At 49.3% G+C, this 26793-nt stretch overlaps 1 protein-coding gene across 2 annotated transcripts in view; it reads right to left on the reverse strand.

The window, feature by feature from the left end:
- The window catches only part of carm1l (coactivator-associated arginine methyltransferase 1, like), a 197873-nt gene that overhangs the window by 12563 nt on the left and 158517 nt on the right, over positions 1 to 26793 (reverse strand). For both annotated transcript variants that reach the window (XM_072516891.1, XM_072516892.1), the window contains exons 8-11: positions 25259 to 25340; positions 11533 to 11618; positions 8482 to 8571; positions 3974 to 4111 (exon numbers count right to left, since the gene is read on the reverse strand). In XM_072516891.1, the coding sequence (XP_072372992.1) occupies positions 3974 to 4111; positions 8482 to 8571; positions 11533 to 11618; positions 25259 to 25340 (396 nt within the window). The remainder of the gene's footprint in view (positions 1 to 3973; positions 4112 to 8481; positions 8572 to 11532; positions 11619 to 25258; positions 25341 to 26793) is intronic.

The raw sequence follows: 26793 nt of genomic DNA on the forward strand, positions 1-26793 counted from the left end.
ACGCGGTCCCGATGGCGAGTGTGGCCACGAACAAGAGGAGGTCGGAGTACTTTCGGTTGCATCGAGGGATGAGGGAGGGGTGTCCCCTGTCCCCCCTGCTCTTCGCACTGGCGATTGAACCCCTCGCTATGGCACTGAGGGAATCGAGGAACTGGAGGGGGTTGGTGCGGGGTGGGGAGGAGCATAGGGTGTCGCTCTATGCGGACGACTTGCTGCTATATGTGGCGGACCCAGTGGGGGGAATGCCGGAGGTAATGAGGATCCTCAGGGAGTTTGGGGATTGTCAGGGTACAAGCTCAACATGGGAAAGAGCGAGTTGTTCGTGGTTCACCCAGGGGACCAGGAGAGGGGGATTGGTGAGCTCCCACTAAAAAGGGCGGAGAGGAGCTTCAGGTATTTGGGGGTCCAGATGGCCAGGAGCTGGGGGGCCCTGCATAGACTTAATTTCACGAGGCTAGTGAAGCAAATGGAGGAGGAGTTCAGGAGGTGGGACGCGTTGCCGCTGTCCCTGGCGGGTAGGGTGAAGTCAGTTAAGGTGACGGTGCTCCCAAGGTTTTTGTTCCTGTTCCAGTGCCTCCCCATTCTTATCCCGAAGGCCTTCTTTAGGCGTGTCAACAGGAGCATAACGGGGTTTGTGTGGGTATGAGGGACTCAGAGGGTGAGAAGGGTGTTCCTGGAGCGGAGTAGGGATGGGGATGGGGGGTGGGGGAGGCTGGCACTGCCCAACCTCTGTGGGTACTACTGGGCCGCCAATATGGCGATGGTGCGCAAGTGGGTGATGGCGGGGGAGGGGGCTGCATGGAGGAGGCTGGAGACGGCATCTTGTGAGGATATGAGTCTGGAGGCGCTGGCAACGGCGCCGCTGCCGCTCCCTCCAATGAGGTATACCACGAGTTCGGTAGTGGCGGCTACCCACAAAATCTGGGGGCAGTGGAGGCGGCACAGCGGGGGAAGTGGGGTCCTCGGTGTGAACTCCAATACGGGGGAACCACCGGTTTGTCCCAAGGAGAATAGATGGAAGGTTTTCGGGGTGGCACAGGGCAGGGATAAGCAGGTTGGGGGACCTGTTTGTGGATGGGAAATTTTCGAGCCTGGGGGAGCTGGAGGAGAAGTATGGGCTCCCCCCCGGGAACATCTTTAGGTAGTTATAGGTAAGGGCGTTTGCCTGGCGGCAAGTGGTGGCATTCGCGCAGCTGCTGCCACGCACTGTACAGGTCAGGGTGCTCTCGGGGGGATGGTTTGGAGAGGGGAAGATCTCGGCAACTTACCAGGTGATGCAGCACGAGGAGGAGGCCTCGGTGGTGGAGTTGAAAGGTAAGTGGGAGGAGGAGTTGGGAGAGGAGATCGAGGAGGGGACGTGGGCAGATGCCCTTGGGAGGGTGAACTCTTCCTCTTCGAGCGAGGCGCTCAACCTCATACAGTTTAAGGTGCTGCACAGGGCACGCATGACCGGGACAAGGATGAGCCGGTTCTTTGGGGGCGAGGACAGGTGTGTTAGGTGCTCAGGAAGCCCAGCAAATCACACCCATATGTTCTGGGCATGCCCAGTGCTGGAGGAATTTTGGAAGGCTGTAGCGAGGACGGTGTCCAGGGTGGTAGGATCCAGGGTCAAACCGGGCTGGGGGCTCGCAACATTTGGGGTTGCAGGGGAGCCGGGAGTGTAGGAGGCGAAAGAGGCCAGTATTCTGGCCTTTGCGTCCCTGGTAGCCCGGCGAAGGATTCTTCTTCAGTGGAAGGATGCGAGCCCCCCAAGCGTGGAATCCTGGATCAATGATATGGCGGGGTTTATTAAATTGGAGAGGGTGAAATTCGCCTTAAGGGGATCGGTGCAATGGTTCTTCATGCGGTGGCAACTGTTCTTGGACTTCCTGGCAGAACGGTAGACATTGGTCAATGGCAGCAGCAACTCGGGGGAGGGGGAGGTTCTATTTTATGTATGTTAGTTTACACTGGGGGATGTGAGGGGGTGTACATATTTGCTATGTTTGCTTTGTGTTAATTTATTATTTATGTATGGGGGAGGGAGGGGGCACGGGGGTTGTTTTATTTTGTTCTGTATTTAATTCTATTGGGTTCCTTTTTCATTTTGTTGTTGATATTTTGTGAAAACTTCAATAAAAATTATTTAAAAAAATATATATATATTGTCAGGTGGGGCGTTGTTTGGGGTGGTGGGAAGATGGGATCGTTGTTGTTGATAAGGGGATCGACATTGTATTTGTTACCGTTTACTGCTTGTTGGTGGGGTGTAAATTCTGAAGAAAATGTGAAAATGGAGAATAAAAATATTTTACAAAAAAAAACTTGCAGTTATCTTGATAGGGCCCACTCTGGGTGCTTCAATACAATTCAGCTGCATGCACTGCTCCTCTGGCTGGTCCAGATGGAAGGTGAGATTTCTCGGCTAGTGCCTACATCTGGTGCGGCGCTCGGATTGCTGGCTGACTTGTACCTTGTGCTCCCTGTGGCCCCTACATCCACATGCCCACAACGACCGGACTCTCGTTCAACAGACTCCGGGGAGGTATCCCACTGGTATGCTTCGGTCTTTGACTAACAGACCTGGCACCTACAGTACTCGGCCAGGGCTGGGTTGCTTTCCGGGAAGGAGCACATCCAAACCTCCATCCCCTGCACTCTTTCAGTGCTTTCATGGGAAAGTGAAATTTGGATAGCCTGCTGAATGTCTCGGGCCAGTTCGGTTAGTAACTTCCTTTGAGTAGCCATGTTATTTACACCGCAGACCAAACGGTTGCGCAGCATTTTGGAAAGGGAAGTTCCGTATTCACAATTTTTGGCTAGTTTTCGTAGCCTAGTCAGAAACTCGGTTACTGACTCTCCTGGGGTCCTCCCCGTTGTGGTAAAATCGTATCTCTGTACTATAAAGGATGGTTTAGGGTTGAAGTGTTGCACCACTAGGGTCATCAACTGTACAAAAGTTTTAGTGTCTGGATCTGCAGGATATGTGAGGATTTTTATCACTCCATCGGTATATGCTCCACGGGCAGTCAGCAATATTTTGTCTGTCGATCAACATCTGTGATAGTGTTTGCCCGGAAAAGGTTACGCATGTGTCCTGCGTACTGTGTCCAATCCTCTAAGCTTTCATCGAACATGCCCAATCTGCCGGCATGTTCGAAAAACAAATTCTCTAACCGTAGTCCAGCGGTGAATGGGAGGTAATGTGTAGCAGCGTCGACAGAATCCAGTTATATCCTCTCCGCCAGTTTTGTAGACCACAAACGAGCCCCAACCGTGATGGTCAAAAGAAAACTTGGTTTATTGCAAAGCAATTATATTTACAATATTCATCAGATCCCAGCTGGGTCTGCTCTGTCGGTTCCATACCTAGCTGACTTTATACAGATCTCAGTTCTCAGGCTGCCTGCTTCCTTAGCGGGGGAGCTCGGATTTGGCGAGACTCACGGGGAGACTGATTGCTCCAACCTGTAGGTCTCGCGCAGGTTATCACAGATCCATTTGCAATTGACGCAAACTCTTAAAATTCCTTTTCAAACATTCATCAAAGTAACTGCAGATGCCACAGACATTTAAAGAAATTACATATTTCCCTTACTGTATTGATTTTGGGTCAAAGTTTGTCACATCATTTGTACTTTCAAATTCAACAACAGGCGACCACAATTTGTACAGTTAAAGCAGCCAGTGACAGGCAGGCGGGCTGATTATTCTTCTACAGACCTGCCTGACAATTGCACAGGCAGAACTTGGATGTCAATGGGCAGGAAACAGTGACACCTCCACTGAATCACCCATCCCTCCCTAATTTTCATTTGCTAATAGTCCATTTTTCAATCTCCAAACCTCCGTTGATTTCAATGCATATTGTCCTTTTCTAGTTAACTTACCTATCTTTACAAGCTTACTATCTGTTAAGCTTATAGTATGTTCATACCCAGTAGGAGAATTATTTTACCACATCATTTACAGGTCAGTGCATTTTAATCCTCACCGTTTATTGGCCACTAGTAAGACTTTCCCTGAGAATGTTTCACCTTCTTTGGCAAACAGTGGCGTCTGTAGGAGGCAGCGGACTTGATACCAATGTGTGAGGGGTTCAGCAGGCGATGTCGACAGCCAGACCGTTTTCCTGAAAAGGGAAAATTTTACCAATTCTAATGTTTAAAATAATGTTCAACTGCAATTTCAAACATTGAAGATTTCTGATGTGAGACAATGTTCAGAGAATTAGTTGAAACTCCAAGGGAACAAGTTCTACGAGAAAGATAACAGGCTGCGGAGAACAACCAGGAAAATAAGACGAGAGTAGACAAGTCCAGAGGAGGAACTAGCACTTTTGATCCGCTGTACGACCAACTTGTGGTTATAATTCCCACAATAGAGAGAGAGAGAAAGAGTGCGAGAGAGTAGAAAAAGAGGAGTGAATGATGAGAGAGGGACATGGGAGTTGAGCTGACAGAAGTGAGAGAGATTTGAGGAAAGTGTTGAAAGAGGAATGGTCTCTCCTTCTGCATTCAGGTCCTTCAATTCTCTCACGCTTTGGGCTTTATATTTCCCTCCGCTGATTTTAGCAAAAATAAAGGTATGAGCTTAAAAAAACTCAGCAAATATGAAAAAAAAATGTATGTTTGTTAAAAAGACTTGCAAAAAAAAAAAAACGTACATTTATTTGTTGTCTTTCATGACCACAGGACATCCCAAAGCACCTTTCAGTCAATTAAGTATCTTTGAAATGTGCAGTCACTGTCTTATTATGGATATCATTAATGAAAAGGATGGGTACAGTCAAATGAAAAAGCAAGCGTTTTATTCCAGGTCAATTCTAACATTAGTGAATATTGATGAAAGGGAGGATTTTACCACACTGGTAACACAAGTGATTGCACTCTTCAAAGTTCTTGAAAGCATTGTCATCTCCCAAATTTGTGGTCCCCTCTCCTGCAACTCCATGTTTGAATCTCTGTAGTCATTTTGTCCCTGCCACAGCACCAAAATAGTCCTAATCAAAGTCACAAGTAACATCCTTTGTGATGGTGGTATATCACTCTTCCTGCTCCTAAACCTCAACAGCTTCCAACAGTGCCCTCTATTGACCAGCTCACTGTGATTTCCCTTGCATGAATCCACAATTACCAATATCATCGTACCCAGAGTACCAGCACGGTAGCATTGTGAATAGCACAATTGCTTCACAGCTCCAGGGTCCCAGGTTCGATTCCGGCTTGGGTCACCGTCTGTGCGGAGTCTGCACATCCTCCCCGTGTGTGCATGGGTTTCCTCCGGGTGCTCCGGTTTTCTCCCACAGTCCAAAGATGTGCAGGTTAGGTGGATTGGCCAGGATAAATTGCCCTTAGTGTCCAAAACTTCCCTTAGTGTTGGGTGGGGTTACTGGGTTATGGGGATAGGGTGGAGGTGTTGACCTTGGGTAGGGTGCTGTTTCCAAGAGCCGGTACAGACTCGATGGGCCGAATGGCCTCCTTCTGCACTGTAAATTCTATGATAATTCTATGATAATCTCAAACCATGGTTTCACTTCTTGCCCCAATCTCCCACCATACTTTTAGAGTCCACCAAAAATATGTCCTTGGTTCACTCCTCTTCATCTAGATGCTGCCCCATTCAACATTCTCCACAGGCATGAAGTTCATGCATACATGAGCACCACCAACTCTCTAGTGTCTCCCTTGACACTGCCTTTGTGTTAAGACTGCTTATTCAATAATCAGTCTTGCATTTCTTAGCAGCTGAACATTAGAAAGCCAGAAGCCAACATCTTCAGCCCAGCCACAAATGCCATATGCTTACCATTGACTCCATCCCTCTCCCTGGTCACTTTCTCAGGTTGATCGAGACTGAACTGAGTTTTAGAGCCTATGTGCTCTCCATCATGAAGACTGTTACTTCCAACTCTGTAACATCACCTACTTCTGCCCCAGCCTCTGCTCTAATGCTGCTGAAACCTCATCCATGTCCTGGTCCCTCCAAACTCGACTATTTCAATGCTTATCTGGCCTCTCTCCATTGAACAGTTTCCATAAATGACAGCTTATACATAACTCTATAGCCTATGCTCTATTCCACACCAGTCCTGCTCGCTCATCACCCCTGTCCTTGCTGACCAATATTGGTTGCTAGTTCCTCAATATTTCAAATTAAAATTCATATCTTCATGTTTAAATCCCTTCATGGCCATGCTCTTCTCATTTCTGTTATCTCTTCCAGCTATTAACTTTCCTCACTGAACTAATGTTCCTCTGATTCAGGATTTTGTTCTCTCCCCACTATTCTGCTCATCGCTACCCCCAAACCTTTTCCCCCATTATTGGCCCTTAGCTGCCCAAGGCCCCAACTTGTAATTCCCTCGCTAAAGCCCTCAGTGCCGTTTTACTTTAATATTCTCCTTAAAACCCACCTCTTTTGAAAATGATTTTGGTCACTCCTTTGTCTTTGTTTCGCATCTATTTGCATCTGACAATATCTACGAAGCATCTTGGGATTCCTTTTGAAGGTACCATATAAATGCTGGGATTATCCAGCCCCAGCGGTGGCAGGACCCGCCACCCAGGATGCGGAAAGCCAGCCACAAGTCCACTGACTTTCGACAGGGCCGGAAAATCTCACCCATTGTTGTTATTTGGGAGAAGAGACTTAAGATCCTCTTGCAATCAATAAGTTGAGAAGAAATTCCCTCTGTCACTGGCGGGTCGGGTACAGGTCGTTAAAATGAACGCGTTGCCGCGATTTCTGTTTATTTTTCAATGCCTGCCGATTTTCCTGCCAAAGGCTTTTTTCAGAGAAATTGAGGGAAGGATTACTTTGTTCATATGGGGAGGGAAGGTGGCCAGAAAGGTGCTGCTACAGAGGGGGAGGCAGGCAGGGGGTTTGGGTCTTCCGAACCTGATGTATTACTACTGGGCGGCGAATGTGGAGAAGGTGCGGAGCTGGGTCAGAGGGGTTGATTCCCAATGGGTCATAATGGAGGAGAGTTTGTGTAGGGGGTCGGGATTCAAAGCACCAGCAACAGCGCTGCTCCCGATAGCCCTGGGGAAGTACTCAGGGAGTCCGGTAATAATAGCTTCATTGAGAATTTGGAGGCAGTTTCGTCAACACTTCAGGTTGGGGGCAGGGTCAAGGGAAATGCCGCTTCGGGGGAACCACAGATTTGAGCCAGGGAGGTGGGATGGAAATTTTCGGAAATGGGAGGAGAAGGGGATTAAGACACTAAAAGATTTGTTTCTTGGGGGTCGGTTTGCAGGGCTGAAGGAGCTGGAAACGAAGTATGGGCTGGGGCAGGGGGAAATGTTTAGGTACATGCAGGTTCGAGATTTTGCCAGAAAGGAGATACAGAGCTTCCCGGTAGAGCCGGCCTCCACATTGCTGGAGGAGGTGCTGATGACAGGGGGACTGGAGAAGGGGGTAGTGTCAGCGGTTTACGGAGCTATTTTGGAAGAGGAGAAGGCACCACTGGAAGGGATCAAAGCAAAGTGGGAGGAAGAGTTGGGAGAGGATATGGGAGAGGGGTTCTGGTGTGAGGTGCTCCGGAGAGTGAATGCCACCACCTCGTGCGCGAGGTTGGGGCTGATACAGCTGAAGGTGGTATACAGAGCACACCTCACGAGGGCGAGGATGAACGATTCTTTGAAGGAGTAGAAGATGCATGTGAGTGGTGGGGGGGGGGGGGGGGGCGCTAATCACATTCATATGTTTTGGTCCTAACCAAAGTTAGAGGATTACTGGGAGGAGGTTTTTAGGGTCATTTCTAAAGTGGTGCACGTGAAACTGGACCCGGGTGGCCATATTCGGGGTGTTGGACCAGCCAGGGTTGGAAACGGGTGCGGAGCAGATGTTGTAGCCTTCGCCTCGTTGATCGCCCAAAGGCGGCTCCTGATAGGTTGGAGAGCAACCTCTCCACCCTGTGCCCTGGCGTGGTGGGAGGACTTGTTGGAATTCTTGACTCTTGAGAAGGTTAAGTTTGAACTGAGGGGAAGGATGCAGGGGTTCTACAATTCATGGGCATTATTCATTATGCACTTTCAAGAATCGGATAACACTGAATATTAGTTGGGGGGGGGGGGGGTGGGTGGGTGGGAGGGTTGGGGGAGAGGGGGGCAGTGTGTGTTGATGGTGACTATGGGTGATTCCTGATTCGGTTTTGTCATTTGTTTATGTGAACATGCGGGCTAATGTTTGGGGTTTGGTGAGAGGATGGGATCGTTGTTATTGATATGGAGATTGACATACTTGTTACTGATTATTGTTTGTTGTTGGTGGGTGTAAATTTGGGAGAAAATGTGGAAAAGGAGGAGAATAAAAAATATTTAAAAAAGAAAAATAAGTTGAGAAGAAATAGCCCGACATAGCAACTAAATGGCAAAATGCACATCTAATGAGGGATGGGTTCAGTCAGTTGTTTTGTTAGATTCCTAAAACAGAAAGGTCATGAAATTAACAAAAATGCAAAATCTTTAAGGCATTAAATGGGAAATGAGAAGCACTTACTGTGAGCCCACAAATGCCACATCAAACCAAAATGCCAAGCCATGGACAAGTCCAGACTGAAGAATTCGGAAGACAAAAGGGATCTCCATTCTACAAGAACAAATGTAAAAACCATTATCAGTCACTGGAACAAAAAGCTATGGTTACCTTAATGATATGCAGGTGGAAAATTGCTGTATTTTCAAATCACAACTAGCTTGGACTCCAGTGCAGAAGAATAAAACAAATACCAGTAACTTTACAACTTCACCCATATTGTTGGTAGCCTTGCCCGCTGTGAGCAAAATATTGGATATTCAGGTGTGTAATGCACACACCTTTTGTCTATTTAAGTAACAAATAGAGAGTATTATGCACAAGTTTTTAAACAGTTGCAGGCAGTGCCTAAAGCTTTCCACCAGAAGTATTCAAAAATTATCTCCAATATCTCCTTTCTCTCTAAAAACACAACTTTTGAAACCAGCTCTTTGTAAGTATAGGTTCAGTGTAAGATAATGATTATAACTGAAATCTCACCACTTATGATATAGGAGACAAAAAAATAAATCACAGGTACAATAACATGTTGCTCTCAGAATTGGAAGGCAATGGAAAGGGGGCACCATGTTCCATCTGATCATAAACTAATACTGAGTGCAAAATGTAGAATGCATCTGATGTCCATCATTGGTGTCCTTTATCAAGATGACGACAAATTCACCTGCCACTGATATTATAATGTGGAGATGCCGGCGTTGGACTGGGGTGAGCACAGTAAGAAGCCTTACAACACCAGGTTAAAGTCCAACAGGTTTGTTTCAAACACTAGCTTTCGGAGCACTGCTCCTTCCTCAGGTGAATGAAGAGGTAGGTTCCAGAAACATATATATTGACAAATTCAAAGATGCAAGACAATGCTTAGAATGCGAGCATTTGCAGTTAATTAAGTTGTTTACATATCCAGAGATAGGGGTAACCCCAGGTTAAAGAGGTGTGAATTGTCTCAAGCCAGGACAGTTGGTAGGATTTCGCAGGCCAGATGGTGGGGGGTGAATGTAATGCGACATGAATCCCAGGTCCCGGTTGAGGTCGCACTCGTGTGCGGAACTTGGCTGTAAGCTTCTGCTCGGCGATTCTGCGTTGTCACGCGCCCTGAAGGCCGCGTTGGAGAACGCTTACCCGGAGATCAGAGGCTGAATGCCCTTGACTGCTGAAGTGTTCCCCGACTGGAAGGGAACATTCCTGCCTGGTGATTGTCGCGTGATGTCCGTTCATTCGTTGTCGCAGTGTCTGCATGGTCTCGCCAATGTACCACGCTTCGGGATATCCTTTACGACTACACGATGACATCAATAAGCTCCATCCCACCATCAGACTCACCATGGACTACTCTCCAAAATCAGTTGCATTCTTGGACACACTCATCTCCATCAAGGACGGTCACCTCAGCACTTCGCTTTACCGCAAGCCCACGGATAACCTCACGATGCTCCACTTCTCCACCTTCCATCCTAAACACATCAAAGAAGCCATCCCCTATGGACAAGCCCTCCTTATACACAGGATCTGCTCAGACGAGGAGGAGCGTTACAGACATCTACAGACGCTGAAAGATGCCCTCGTACGAATGGGATATGGCACTCGACTCATCGATCGACAGTTCCAACGCGCCACAGCAAAAAACTGCACCAACCTCCTCAGAAGACAAACACGGGACACAACCGACAGAGTACTCTTCGTCGTCCAGTACTTTCCCGGAGCGGAGAAACTACGACATCTTCTTTGCAGCCTTCAACACGTCATCGATGAAGATGAACATCTTGCCAAGGTCATCCCCACACCCCCACTACTTGCCTTCAAACAACCGCGCAACCTCAAACAAACCATTGTTTGCAGCAAACTACCCTGCCTTCAGAACAGCGACCATGACACCACACAACCCTGCCATGGCAATCTCTGCAAGACGTGCCAGATCATCGACATGGATATCACTATTACATGCGAGAACACCACCCACCAGGTACGCGGTACATACTCGTGCGACTCGGCCAACGTTGTCTACCTCATACGCTGCAGGAAAGGATGTCCCGAAGCGTGGTACATTGGCGAGACCATGCAGACGCTGCGACAACGAATGAACGGATATCGCGCGACAATCACCAGGCAGGAATGTTCCCTTCCAGTCGGGGAACACTTCAGCAGTAAAGAGCAGTCAGCCTCTGATCTCCGGGTATGCGTTCTCCAAGGCGGCCTTCAGGACACGTGACAATGCAGAATCGCCGAGCAGAAACTTATAGGCAAGTTTCGCACACGAGTGCGGCCTCAACCGGGACCTGGGATTCATGTCGCATTACATTCACCCCTCACCATCTGGCCTGGGCTTGCGAAATCCTACCAACTGTCCTGGCTTGAGACAATTCACACCTCTTTAACCTGGGGTTACCCCTATCTCTGGATATGTAATCACTTAATTAACTGCGAATGCTCGCATTCTAAGCATTGTCTTGCATCGTTGAATTTGTCAAAATATATGTTTCTAGAACATACGTCTTCATTCACCTGAGGAAGGAGCAGTGCTCCGAAAGCTAGTGTTTGAAACAAACCTGTTGGACTTTAAACTGGTGTTGTAAGACTTCTTACTGATATTATAAGCTACTCTCAGACATTTATTATTCTATGTATGCCACACTTCAGTTCTAGCTAGCCACAAAATTAATTTCAGCAATTAGAATCATAGTGCGAAGGAGGCCATTCAGCCCATCGAGTCTGCATTGACCCTCCGAAAGAGCACCCTAACTAGGCCCACGCTGTTGCCTTGACCCCCTAACCCCACTTAACCGTTGGACACTAAGGGGCAATTTAGCATGGTCAATGCACCTAACCTGCACATCTTTGGGCTGTGGGAGGAAACCGGAGCACCCGGAGGAAACCCATGCAGACATGGACAGCACTTTCAAACTCGACTGTCACACAAGGTCAGAATTGAGGCAGCAGTGCTAACCATCATGCCACCCCATTATTATTGTTATTATTGCAGAACAATTTCGAATTTGAACTGATGCATCCACTCACCTATACAAATCATCTTCTTTGGATTGCAGAAAATTCACAGTATACTTGACAGACCGTGCCATCAAAATGACAACATCAAAGGTATCCTAAAGTAGGAAATGTCAAGTTAGTTATGCTGGTGGTCTGAAAACATTTTGTTCAAATATTTGTAAGAACCTGATAAAGGGCAACCTACGTTTGAAGTACACAAAGTAATATGTGGTTTGCAGCAATCTAACTTTTGTATTGGTGAAAGAGAGAGGCAAGCTGTCAACTAATGAGTGCAAGCTGTCACTCAACAGGAGAGATGCAAGAATGTCAATAATTTATACTGATTGAGAAGAGTGTGCTGATTGGTTAGCAAGTCGACTTAGCACCATGGAAGATGCACCAGGGGACTTTTGTCCTCCACGTTTTTGTTTAATTCAAAGAAGGCTCCATGCTTGACATATTCCTTTTGCCTGCAGAAGAAAAGTCCTGTGTATGGATATATGTAGCTCCTGCCAAGCATACATGAACCAGATTGTGAGTCCAGCTAATGATCTTAAATTGGTTGTTAGCTATTTCTTGGCACACTCTGGAATATATTTATATTCAATCGCGGAATCACTTCTAACCTTAATCATTATATTCTGAGTTTTGCAAGCACAAGCTAGTTAAGTACGGTTAGTACTCTGTTCTGAATAGCTGACCGGACGTACTGTTTGATATGAAACACCAGTCATTGGGACATTCAGCCTACCTTCCTGGTATTGCACTGGCATTGAAATTCACATACCATATTTGACTTTTGGCGGCATCCTGTTAGTGGAAAATACCACTTGTGTTGCTATTGTACTCACAGTTGTAAATTATACAATACAGGGTCAAAGAGGCCACTGAAATTCTAAAGAAACTGGTACAACCTAAGATAGTGGCCAGGAAGATGGAATGGAGTTTGTGATGGGTGGGAGAGGGCGTGCGATCGCAAAGGTAATGGTTTCATTTCTCCCAATGTTTAACTGGAGAAAACTGTCTGAAAACATAGAGGAATGAGGAAAGTTGGAGATAGATAAAGCTTGGTTCAGCATTCATGTGAAGACTGACCTTGCGTATATGGATCAGATGTATTCCTTTCCAATCAATTGTTAATTCAAGTTGACCATCTTCCCTCTAATACTATACTGCGGTTTAATTTTGCCTAAGAATACCCCTGTGGTACCTTATAAAAGGCTTTCTTGGGCAGCATAGTGGCACAGTGGTTAGCATTGCTGCCTCATGGTGTCAAGGTCCCAGGTTCGATCCCGGCTCTGGGTCACTGTCCGTGTGGAGTTTGCACATTCTCTGTGTTTGCGTGGGTTTCGCCCCCACAACCCAAAGCTGTGCAGGCTAGGTGGTTTGGCCAAGCTAAATTGCCCCTTAATTGGAAAAAATGAATTGGGTACTCTACATTTTTTTTTTTTAAAAAGGCTTTCTTACCCTACATCCACTACATTTATTCCTGCTACCATGTCTACCACTTCTTCAAAGATATCAGGTTTGCCATAGTATAATTATTCCTTCTGAAGTCCCTGCCAGCCCTTTAATTACTTTCTCTTCATCCAGATATTTACTAATTTTAACATTATTCGGAGGCTACAATTTTAAAAATAATTTCTAGGGCTTTAGCAATTTCTTCTATCACTCCCTTCAGAATTATTAGATGTAACCAGTCTGACCTTGGGTCCTTGACTTTCTTTAGCTTCACTAAATTGCCATTTTCCTTTTATCTACTATAAGATTGATGACCTCCCTTTCAGCCATCAGGGTTCCCTTCCTCTCTGATAGTCTTCTCTTCAGTAAAGACTAATATGAAGTACTTATTAAATATTTATTGCCATTGTTTGATCATGTACAAATTAATAATCCTCCCCTCTAAAACTTGAGTTTTACCAATTCCCCCTACCAGAATCCACATTTAATATAGAACATTCTACAAAACCATCCCCACACCCACTCCCGCGCCCCCAACATTTCCAACAATACAATAATAAATACAAAACCAATAACTCAGATAAAGGTTAAGGGAATAACTGACATATCAAAGAAAAAATAAGAGAGAAAAAGAAAGGCCCAACGGCCAGGTGTAACCAACAACTTCATTCTGTTTTCTCCCAGTCCATGTTTCTTTACAAAGTCATTTATCCGGCGTGTCGAAATAATGGCCCAAGTCTCTGAACGTGTCGCCCAGGTGAGCCGGGTACACCACTCCAAATCACACTTTGCTCTTATAACATGCTGCCTTGACCTTATTGAACCCTGTCTGCCTTTTCGCCATTCTGCCCCAATGTTCTGACGGAATGGCCCTCCCATTGACATTCTTGAGTGTCCTTCACCCATCTCGGGATAGTTTCTTTATCCAAATTCCTGTGGAGGCGGACTATGATCGCCTGTGGTGGCTCCCCAGATTTACGCTTCTGTTGCAATGACTGGTGGGTCCGGTCCACTTTGCGAGAGTTTGTGAACATGCCCCACCAGCTTCCCAAACATTATTGTCACATAATCCAAAGCATTCACACCTTCTATGCCCTCCAGCAGCCCAAAGATTCTCAAATTTTGACATCTGGAGCGATTCTCCAGGTCGTCGACCTTGGCCTTGAATACCTTCTGCCCCTCCAACATCATTGCCACCTCTGCCTCCAAGGGGGTGGTCCGGTCTCCGTAACCGTCTCCTCCACCTTCCGAATTGTCGAACCCTGTACCTGCAGCATTGTTCCACCCTGTCCAGAGCTGCACAAATGAGTTCAATCAACTTCACCAAATTGTCCTGACGGCCTGCCTCGGTTTCCTGAACTCCTCCTCCAGGAATTCCACCAGCCCCTCAGTTGTCCACCCAAATGGCAACAATGACAGAGGCCTCCTCCATTTTCTCTCCTGTGACATGAGGGCCCCTAAGTCAGACAAGGGCCCTTACTCTACTTGTCCCTCATGTTATAACCCCCAGATATCCCACACCCGAGGAGGAACCCAAACTCTCCAACCACACCACCCCTCCACCCGAAAAGCTCCTGCCAAACAGGCAAAAAAAGGTCATCCTGCGATTCAGAACAAGCTGGATGATCTCAACGCTACCTGGGACTAAGGCGACCTCAATGCTAAACTCCCACAGAGAAGAAAGAAACTGCTGTGTGCTCTGCTTCACCGAGACATGGCTTACTCCGGCCACACCAGACTGCGCCATCCAACCCAAAGGTTTTTCAATCCACGGACGGAGGCGTTCAAGTCTGACGACCCTGACCTATATAAGAAATCCAAGTACGACGTACGGAAAGCTATCAGGGGTACAAAAACACAATACCGCATCAAACTAGAGTTCAAGGCCAACAACAGTAACCCACGACGACTGTGGCCTACACAAGATCACAGGCTACAAAGCAGGGCCACCATAATCCCAGTATCAAAGAAGAACAAGGTAGCCTACCTCAATGACTTTCGACCGGTGACCCTGACGTCTGTTATCATGAAATGCTTCGAATGGCTAGTCACGAGACGAATCACGCCAGTCTCCCAGATGGTCCCGATCCACTGCAGTTTGCCTATCACCGCAACTGGTCCACAGCAGATGCTATCTCCCTGGCTACAATCAACACTCGAACACCTCGACAACAAGGACACCTACATAAGACTGCTGTTCATAGACTACAGCTCCGCCTTCAACATTATTTTCCCGACAAGACTAATAAACAAGCTCTGCAATCTTGGACTTGACCCTTCCCTGTGCAGCTGGATCCCTGATTTCCTCACCAACAGACTGCAATCTGTCAGGATAGGCAACAGCACCTCCTCCACAATAATCCTCAACACCGGGGCCCCGCAAGGATGTGTGCTCAGTCCTCTACTGTACTCCCTATACACAAATGACTGTGTGGCAAGATTGAACACCAACTCAATCTATAAGTTTGCCGATGCTTCGACTGTGATGGGCCGTTTCTCAAACAATGACGAATCAGACTACAGGGGCGAGATTATCCGGAAACGGCGCAATGTCCGCCGACTGGCGCCCAAAACGGCGCAAATCAGTCGGGCATCGCGCCGCTCCAAAGGTGCGGAATGCTCCGCATCTTTGGGGGCCGAGCCCCAACCTTAAGTGCTAGGTCGGCGCCGGACGAATTTCCGCCCCGCCAGCTGGCGGAAACGGCCTTTGGTACCCCGCCAGCTGGCGCGGAAATGACATCTCCGGGCGGCGTATGCGCGGGAGCGTCAGCAGCCGCTGACGGCATTCCCGCGCATGCGCAGTGGAGGGAGTCTCTTCCGCCTCCGCCATGGTGGAGACCGTGGCGGAGGCGGAAGGGAAAGAGTGCCCCCACGGCACAGGCCCGCCCGCGGATCGGTGGGCCCCGATCGCGGGCCAGGCCACCGTGGGGGCAACCCCCAGGGCCAGATCGCTCCGCGCGCCCCCCAGGACCCCGGAGCCCACCCGCGCCGCCTTGTCCCGCCGGTAAGGTAGGTGGTTTAATCTACGCCGGCGGGACAGGCATTTTAGCGGCGGGACTTCGGCCCATCCGGGCCGGAGAATCGCGGGGGGGGGGGCGCCAACCGGCGCGGCGCGATTCCCGCCCTCGCCGAATCTCCGGTGCCGGCGGGGACGGGATTCACGCCAGCCCCCGGCGATTCTCACTTGGTTGCATGGTGTACCGAAAACAACCTCTCTCTAAATCTCGGAAAGACCAAGGATCTGATTGCGTAGCGCGACACACACTCCCGTCTGCATCAATGGCTCCGAAGTGGAGGTAGTCGATAGCTTTAAGTTCCTGGGGTACACTGTGGTAAACCACTGTGTTCTGATATTAGGGGTTGTACGGTAGAACCTGCACTACAGGTTCACCTGTGGCCCCTGCATGTTAGCTCCGCCCAGGAGGCGGGTTATAAATATGCGTGGCCTCCAGTTCGCAGCCATTTCGCCAGCTGCTGTGGGAGGCCACACATGTGATACTAATAAAGCCTCAGTTTGGATTCAACTTTGTCCCCAGTCAAATTGATCGTGCCTCATTTATTAGTGCCATATTCAGAAGAAGGAACTCCGGATTAAACCAGATCGCCTGCAGCTGGATCCACACACAAGCGACGCCAGAAAGGACTTCCAGCACTGCCGAGCTTGTTTTGAAGCTTATATCAACATGGCGCCGACCCCTGTTCCAGAGGCTCAGAAGATCCAAATATTGTACTCCAGACTCAGCACCAAAGTCTTCCCGCTGATCCAGGATGCGCCCAATAACACTGATGCCATGACTCGACTCCAAAAAAATTATGAACAGAAGACGAACACGCTCTTCGCCAGACACACGCTCGCAATGCTTACTCAACTACCTGGTGAGTCAATCGAGGACTTCTGGAGGGCCCTGATTCCACTAGTTCGGGACTGTGACTGCCAGGACGTTACAGCTAAGGAGTACTCAGATCTCCTTATGCGGGACGCTTTTGTAACTGGGATTGGTTCTGATGTTATCAGGCAGTGGTTCCTAAAAGGGATCTCGCAGAGCCTAAAACACTAGCGCTCTACATGACGGTCGCCCTGCGCAATGTCCAGTCCTACGCCCCCAATCGCGCGGCCCACTCCTCCTATGCTTCATGGGCCCCACATGCAGCCGCCTCAGCAGGGGCGCTACCCAGCCAATACACCTGCGCTACACGCCAGCCAGTGATCTCTGGGGGGCCCCGATGCTATTTTTGCGGCCAGCAAAAACAACCCCGCCAACGCTGCCCGGCCCGTGCAGCCCTTTGTAAGGCCTGCGGGAAGGGCCACTTCGCTGCGGTGTGCCAGGCCCGCTGAGCGGCCGCAGTCGGCCCCCCACCCCCCGTCACCGACAATGGGCGCCGCCGTCCTCCTCTCCTCCATAGGCAATGTGCGACCAATGGGCGCCACCATCTTCTCCCCCGCACAACACGTGCATTTCATGGGCGCCGCCATCGTGCTCCACCCCCGCAACGTGCGTTCCATGGGCGCCGCCATTTTGTAATCCCCACAATTTCCTGCGGCACATGGATATCAACGGCTTTCCAGGACCTCAACTCAACGGCCGCCTCACTACCCGGCGATCAACCACGGCTCGCCTCCATGGCAATCGACCAGTCCAGACCACATAATCTGACCAACGCATCCACCAGCGTGAAAGCCAACCGCCATGTGACCTCCTGCCTACTGGACTCCGGGATGACCGAGAGCTTTGTATACCCAAATACGGTAAGGCGCTGCTCCCTTAAGGTAGATCCTACCAATCAAATAATCTCTCTGGACTCTGGATCCCATCGCGTAGCGATCCGGGGGTACTGCACGGTCATGCTCACAGTCCAAAGCGTAGAGATCCACGGCTTTCGCCTCTACGTCCTCCCTAACCTCTGTGCTGCACTTATCCTTGGCCTGGACTTCCAGTGCAACCTCCAGAGCCTGACCCTTAAATTCGGCGGACCCTTACCACCCCTCACTGTGTGCGGCCTCGCGACCCTAGAGGTCGATCCTCCTTCCCTCTTTGCCAATCTAACTCCAGATTGCAAACCCGTCGCCACCAGGAGCAGACGGTACAGCACCCAGGATAAGGCCTTCATCAGGTCCGAGGTCTCTGATTGGAGGCATTACCTGGCCGGCAGGAGGTTCGAGGTCGCTGCTTCAGGAGGGCGTCATCGAGGACAGCAACAGCCCCTGGAGAGCTCAAGTGGTAGTGGTTAAGTCTGGGGACAAAAGCCGAAGGGTCGTGGACTACAGCCAGACCATCAACAGGTACACGCAGCTCAACGCGTAGCCCCTCCCACGCATATCTGACATGGTTAACCAGATTGCACAGTACCGGGTCTTCTCAACGGTGGACCTGAAATCCGCTTACCATCAGCTCCCCATCCGTAAATCGGACTGGCCACACACCGCCTTCGAGGCAGACGACCAGCTATATCACTTCCTTAGGGTCCCCTTCGGCGTCACCAGTGGGGTTTCGGTCTTCCAAAGGGAGATGGACCGAATGTCGACCGGTACGGCTTGCGGGCCACGTTTCCGTACCTAGACAATGTGACCATCTGCGGCCATGATCAGCAGGACCACGACGCCAAGCTTGCTAAATTTCTCCGCACCGCCACTCTCCTCAACCTCACGTATACCAAGGAGAAGTGTGTGTTCCGCACAAACCGCTTAGCCATCCTCGGCTACGTGGTCCAGAACGGAGTTCTGGGGCCTGATCCCGACTGCATGCGCCCCCTAATGGAGCTCCCCCTTCCCCACTGCCCCAAGGCCCTCAAACGCTGCCTGGGGTTTTTCTCATATTACACGCAGTGGGTCCCAAACTATGTGGACAAGGCCCGCCCACTCATACAGTCCACTCATTTCCCCCTGACGGACGAGGCCCAACAGGCTTTCGCCCGGATCAGAGCTGATATTGCCAAAGCTGGAATGCACACTGCAGACGAAACACTTCCTTTCCAAGTAGAAAGCAACGCATCAGACATCGCCCTTGCTGCCACCCTCAACCAGGCAGGCAGGCCCGTGGCATTCTTTTCCCACACCATCCATGCCTCTGAAATTCGGGACTCATCGGTTGAAAAGGAGGCCCAGGCTATCGTTGAGGCTGTGCGACATTGGAGGCATTACCTGGCCGACAGGAAATTCACTCTCCTCACTGACCAACGGTCGGTAGCCTTCATGTTCAAAACACAGCGGGGCAAGATCAAAAATGATAAAATCTTGTGGTGGAGAATTAAACTCTCCACCTTTAATTACGAGATTAAGTATCGCCCTGGCAAACTCAACGAGCCCCCAGACGCCCTATCCAGAGGTACAAGTGCCAGCGTACAAGGAGACCGGCTCCGGACCCTGCACGACAGCCTTTGTCACCCAGGGGCCACTCGGTTGTACCATTTCATTAAGGCATGAAATTTGCCCTACTCCATCGAGGAAGTAAGGACAATCACCAGGGACTGCCAGGTCTGTGCGGAGTGCAAGCCACACTTCTATCGGCCGGACCGCGCGCAACTGGTGAAGGCCTCCCGCCCCTTTGAACGCCTCAGCGTGGATTTCAAAGGCCCCCTCCCCTCCTCCGCTCAACACACATATTTTCTCAGTGTGATCGATGAATACTCCCGGTTTCCCTTCGCCATCCCATGCCCCGACATGACGTCTGCTACCGTCATTAAAGCCCTTAATTCTATCTTCACTCTGTTCGGCTTCCCCGCTTACATCCACAGTGACAGGGATCCTCATTCATGAGTGATGAGCTACGTCAGTTCCTGCTCAGCAGGGGTATCGCCTCCAGCAGAACGACGAGCTACAACCCCCGGGGAAACGGACAGGTAGAAAGGGAGAATGGGACGGTATGGAGGGCCGTCCAGCTGGCCTTGCGGTCCAGAAACCTCCCGGCCTCCCGCTGGCAAGAGGTCCTTCCTGATGCACGACATTCCACTCGCTCATTACTCTGCACTGCTACTAACAGTACACCACATGAACATCTTTTTGCCTTCCCCAGGAAGTCCACATCCGGGGTATCGCTCCCAACTTGGCTTACAGCTCCGGGAACCGTGCTTCTCCGTAAACACGGCGGATCCGTTGGTGGAAAGGGTGCATCTTCTCCACGCAAACCCACAGTACGCCTACGTGGCGTTCCCCGACGGCCGCCAGGATACCGTCTCCCTCAGGGACCTGGCACCAGCAGGTTCCACCCTCACACCACCCCCGTCGCCCCCTGCACCACCCTCTCCTCCCCCACCGCCCCCATCACCCCCCCTAGGACCGTCCGTCCTCCCCCTGCCCACCCCCGTTGATGAAGAGGATTTCAGCACGCTCCCAGAGTCAACTTCAACCACGACAGTGCCAATATCGCCATCACCACTTCGTCGATCTCAAAGGACCATCAAGGCGCCAGATCGGCTGAACCTCTGACTGGCCCGCCGGATGCAAAGAGACATTTTTTTTACTGCTCTGTAAATATTAAAAGTTGCTAATTGTATATAGTTATCCACCATTCCCGCAGGACTCAATTTTAACAGGGGGTGAATGTGGTAACCCACTGTGTTCTGATATTAGGGGTTGTATGGTAGAACCTGCACTACAGATTCACCTGTGGCCCCTGCATGCTAGCTCCGCCCAGGAGGCGGGTTATAAATATGCGTGGCCTCCAGTTCGCAGCCATTTCGCCAGCTGCTGTGGGAGGCCACACATCTGATACTAATAAAGCCTCAGTTTGGATGCAACTTCGTCTCCAGTCAAATTGATCGTGCCTCAGTCACCATCAACAAGTCTGTTCTGGTCCACTCATGTTGATGCAACAGTCAAGAAAGCCCAACAACGTCTCTACTTCCTATGGAAGCTAAAGAAATTCAGCCTGTCTGCATCAACTCTCTCAAACTTCTACAGATGGAGGCTGGTTTAGCACAGTGGGCTAAACAGCTGGCTTGTAATGCAGAACAATGCCAGCAGCGCTGGTTCAATTCCTGTACCGGCCTCACCGAACAGGCGACTAGGGGCTTTTCATAGTAACTTCATTGAAGCCTACTTGTGACAATAAGCGATCATTATTATTATGTGCCATAGAGAGCATCCTATCCGGCTGCATCACAGCTTGGTATGGCAACTGCTCAGTCCAAGATCGCAAGAAACTGCAGAGTGTGGTGAACTCAGCCCAATGCATCACACAAGCTTGCCACCCTCACATTGTTTATGTATACACCTCCCGCTGCCTCAGGAAGGCAGACAGCATTATCAGAGACTCCTCCCACCCAGGCATTTCCCTCTTCTAGACCCTTCCATCAGGCAGAAGGTTCAGAAGTCTGAAGACCTGTACATCCAGACATAGGAGCAGCTTCTTCCTCACAACTATAAGACTCCTCAACGACTCTCCCTCGGACTGATCGGTTCCCTGTAAGAACACTATTCACGATGCCCTATGCTGCTCTTGCTCATATATTTGCTTTGTTTGGCCCCTTGTTCCGCACTGTAACCAATCACTGTTTGTCGATGTACCATTTGTCAATGTTCTCTGTAGATTATTCTTTTTGTCTACTATGTACGTTCCCTCGGCCCCAGAAAAATTCTTTGCACTGTACTTCGGTACGTGACAATAAATCAAATCAAATCAGAAGTCTCGTACAACTGACATTATTTGAAACCACAGTTCTGAAATTGAGTGGATGGGTGTAGATGTTCCAGATCGGTTGTGAGCTGTGTTTGGAATTTGTCTCTTTGATCAGGTTGCTTTGGGTTTGAGACATTGATCTTCTTCCTCTTCGACATTTGGGCATTGTTTTGGTGCTGGGTGGATATTCATCGCTGATTGAACAAATCAATAATCTGTCCAACAGGCATCAGTCTCTGTGTGGATCGAGTGATACAGACATTTAGATCTTTGACTCCAATAAGCACAATAATCCAGGATGTGCCATTCTTTGATCTAGATGTCTCCATGTGGTTTTGTAGTTGTTGTTCTGGCAGAAGAGGGTGTTTGTTACAATGAGACCATGCTGAGCACACTGTCAGCAGGAGGACTATTTGTACTAGCTTTTCCTAACCAGTTTTTCCCAGTGGGTCCTCTCCAGGCATCAGAGTCACGGCCAACCCTCCATCAAGTCCTCCATCAGGATGATCTTTTCCTCTTTTGGGATTGCAGTGAGGACTTTATCAAGGTCAGAAGAGAACTGTTCCATAATATCTTCATCGGAGTCAAGGCAATTAGAGCTGGTGATGGTGACATTTTTATTGGGGCTGAGCGGACGGTGAAGCGTCATGAACCTTCCACTTGCATAAATGGGGAATTCTGGCAGTGCATCCAAGATCCTATTCACAAACTCCTCAGATACAGAAGCAGTCAGTGCCAATACACAGCAAGACCTGGACAAAATTCCAGCATGGGCTGATAAGTGGCAAGCAAAATTCATACGACACAAGGTCCAGTCAATGACTATCTCCAACAAGAGTGAATCTAACCATCTGCTCTTAGCATTCAAGGGCATTACCATTACTGAATCCCCCATGCTGGTGGTTACCACTGACTGAAAAATTAACTGGACCGGCCATATAAATACTGTGGCTACAAGAGTTGATCAGAGGTTGGGAATTTTGAGGCCAGTACCTTACCTCCTCACTCCCCAAAGCCTGTCTACCATCTACAAGGCACAAGTCACGAATATTTAGGGCAGCACGGTAGCATTGTGAATAGCACAATTGCTTCACAGCTCCAGGGTCCCAGGTTCGATTCCGGCTTGGGTCACTGTCTGTGCGGAGTCTGCACATCCTCCCAGTGTGTGCGTGGGTTTCCTCCGGATGCTCCGGTTTCCTCCCACAGTCCAAAGATGTGCAGGTTAGGTGGACTGACCATGATAAAATTGCCCTTAGTGTCCAAAACTGCCCTTAGTGTTGGGTGGGGTTACTGGGATAGGGTGGAGGTGTTGACCTTGGGTGGGGTGCTCTTTCCAGGAGCCGGTGCGGACTCGATGGGCCGAATGGCCTCCTTCTGCACTGTAAATTCTGTGATAATATGATTCAATACTCTCCACTTGCCTGGGTGAGTGGAGCTTCAACAATATTCAAGAGTTTTGCACCTCCATACCAAAGCAGCTTGCTTGATCAGCACCCTCTTCACTCCTTCCACTACTAATCTACAGTGGCATCAATGTGTACCACATAGAAGATGCACTGCAGCAAATCATTAAGGCTCCTTTGACTTTCAAACCTGCGACCTCTATCACCTAGAAGGACTAAGGCAGAAGACGCATGGCAACACCACCATTGGCAGGTTCCCCTCCAAGCCACACACCATCCTGATTTGAAACTACCCGTATATCCGCTGTTCCTTCACTGTGGCACGGGATCAAAATTCTAGAACTCCCTTTCAGGCATCATTATGGGTGTACCTGGAATAGATGGACAGCAGTGGTTCAAGGCAGCAGCTCACCACCCTTTTCTCAAGTGCCATTAGGAATCGGCAACAAATGCTGGCCTTGCCAGCGATGTCCACATCCCAGGAAAGAATTATAAACAAAACACCACATGGAGTTCCTGATTTCAGTTTCACTGTGATGGGAGATATTTCCCCAGAGAAGGGACACAAAAATCAGAGAAAGACCCATCTTTGCTTATGACCTCGAAGGCACTTGTACCAACCAGTCGACCTGGCAAAATGAAATAGTAGCATGGAGGAGGAGGCCAGTTCTATACCAAGTGTCAAATATTCAGGCACATATATAGTGTTTAGTACCAGTGTGATTAATGCACAGAGCTCATCAAGGGCAGAATTGGCAATCAAATAAATTTACGATCCATGGCGTCATTCTCCGACCCCCCGGCCGGGTCGGAGAATGGCCGTTGGCCGCCGTGAATCCCGCCCCCGCCCCCGGTACCGGAGATTGGGCGGGGGCGGGAATCGGGCCGCGCCGGTTGGCGGGACCCCCCGTTCAATTCTCCGGCCCGGATGGGCTGAAGTCCCGCCCAGAAATTGCCTGTCCCGCCGGCGTAAATCAAACCTGGTATTTACCGGCGGGACCAGGCGGCGTGGGCGGGCTCCGGGGTCCTGGGGGGGGGGGCGTGGGGCGATCTGACCCCGGGGGGTGCCCCCACGGTGGTCTGGCCCGCAATCGGGGCCCACCGATCCGCGGGCGGGCCTGTGCCGTGGGGGCACTCTTTTCCTTCCGCCTCCGCTACGGCCTCCACCATGGCGGAGGCGGAAGAGACTCTCCCCACTGCGCATGCGCGGGAAACTTTCAGCGGCCGCTGACGCTCCCGCGCATGCGCCGGGAAACTGTCAGCGGCCGCTGACACTCCCGCGCATGCGCCGCATTTCCGCGCCAGCTGGCGGGGAAAACAAACGCCATTTCCGCCAGCTGGCGGGGCGGAATTCCCTCTGGCGTCGGCCTAGCCCCTCAATGTTGGGGCTAGGCCGCCAAAGATGCGGAGCATTCCGCACCTTTGGGCCGGCGGGATGCCCGTCTGATTGGCGCCGTCTTTGGCGCCAGTCGGCGGACATCGCGCCGTTGGGGGAGAATTTCGCCCCATGTTTGTCATTACTGTAACTGACCTGCAATGTATGAATCATAACTTAACTTGTAACATAATGTTATTAGTGCCACCCTTGTCATTTTTTGAACTAACTACAGTTACTATATTGAATATTTACAGCATTCTGAAAGAAAGTTGGGCTGAGAATTTCTGAATGATGTTGTTGCACTTGCATAGCATTTTTAACATTCATAAAACATCCCCAAATGTTGCTTCACAGGAACATAGTCAGACACCTGACCACCCGAATATAATTCTAAAAACGTTGTGGTAAATTTGATATCCCTGCTGCAGGGCCCATCTTGCAGCTGAAAACTGAATCTTTGAGCAGGAGCATGTGAATTTGTCAAATGGACCCGCTTAGTCCAAACTTGGAAGACAGGTGTTACATCAACCTGTCAGAATTGTGTGATGTAAGGATAGTGCCAAATCAGTTGCTTCCGGTTGTTGCAGCAGACGTCTTGCGCATACACTTCTCAAGATGGCGTTGCGTCAAAAGTGTCTGGCAGTGCACCATGCAGCAGAAAAGAAGCTCTCCGCTTCCACAGTCAAAGGAGCCTTTTCACCTTATACGTTTTAACTAGATAAGTGATCCCATTCTGAATTTCCCTTCAGGGCAGAGAATGAAACTTCGGCACCTGGTGTCAATAATTGGTTAAATTATTAGCTTAATTTAATTGGAAGCAACATCAAACCAGATAATTTCCTAATTATATTTTTGACATTAATTTTCATCTGGGCATATAGGCTCATTGTCATACTCACTACGATTGGTTGACTGAAGTATTCTTCCATGGCTGCGCTGCAAAGACCAGACAAATTAATCCCATGGAAACACTGCTGGTACCTGGATTGGGGAAGAAGATCATTGACTTAAGAAAGGAACATTTAGACAGTTGTAATTAGAGCAGTGATCATGAGCTTGTGTCTCAGGGACCTAATTTATGCAGTGTCAGATTTTATTGTGGCATCCCTCTTGCTATTGCAAGGTAGTCCAAGGTCATCCTGTGACTGGATGATCTCTGGTCTTGCTTGTAAATGTCACTTGCAGCAGCTCAGCCTGAGGCATACGAGTTCGCTAACAAAGTATCATGCAATGTCACAGGCACTAAGAAGCTGCACACAATGGTTGCATCATCACAGGATAGGTTTTCATGAAGACAACCATTTTGCCATTTGATCCCATCCTTCCAAAAAAAATCTTTACTTTCTTCCCATTATGACACCCATCCACTTTTTAAAATGAGCCCAGTGTCCAGAACTGGATCACTACCAGCGGCAAACAGTTACAGCTGTTGATCTGTGTGAAGAAATATATCCTGATATCGGTCATTCACACCTTTGTACTCGTGACCCCCATGTCCTGCAGCATTCCCACATCTGATAAGTGTTGTCACAGGTGAACTTCCTTTATGCCAGTAATTATCTTAAATACCTCTATATGGTCCCTTCCGAGACATCTCCTTTCGAAGTTGAAAGCCATAGCTTACACAAATCCCTTAGAATCACCACAGTGCATGAGGCCATTCAGCCCATTGAGTCTGCACCAACCCTCTGAAAGAGCACCCTACCTAGGCCCAAGCCGGCGCCCTATCCCCGTAACCCCACCTAACCTTTTTGGACACCAAAGGTCAATTTAGCCTGGCCAATCCACCTTTGGACCGCGGGAGGAAACCAGAGCACCCGGAGGAAACCCACGCAGACTCAAGGAGAACGTTTAAGCTCCACACAGACAGTGGCCCAAGGCTGGAATTGAACACGGGTCTCTGGCGCTGTGAGGCAGCAGTGCCAGCCACTGTGCCACTGTGCCGTCCCCTCTTATAGCTCATTCCCCAAACACGAGGGGAGGCATGTCCTCCTTAAGTCAAAGTAGCCAGTATTGTATTCTGTACTCGGATATAATCTGACCAGTGCACGGTATAACTTAAGACATGATTTTGAAGATTTCCTCTCAAATTATTTCGCAATGTAATTCACCATCCCATGTCCTTCGTTAATTGCTTTTTCACAGCATTTAGTCATGGCGTCTTTGATGTTTCCACTTGACAAATTCTAATCCATCCTTCGAGTACACATGCTTTCTATCTTTATCTTCAGTGTGTGTACTTCATATTTGTCCTTATTGAACATCATTTGCTGCTGAATAGCACCAGTGTCCAACTCCCTCCCTCTTTGTATAATCACAACTGCCAGATCTGAATCCACAGTTCGGTGTCATATATGTATTTAACTCCTTACACTGTGGCTGCCACTCCAGATCATTTATGCATACCAGGAACAGGAGAGAAGCCACCACCAAC

Source organism: Scyliorhinus torazame, chromosome 9 (assembly GCF_047496885.1).
Source record: "Scyliorhinus torazame isolate Kashiwa2021f chromosome 9, sScyTor2.1, whole genome shotgun sequence".
Lineage (NCBI taxonomy): Eukaryota > Metazoa > Chordata > Chondrichthyes > Carcharhiniformes > Scyliorhinidae > Scyliorhinus > Scyliorhinus torazame.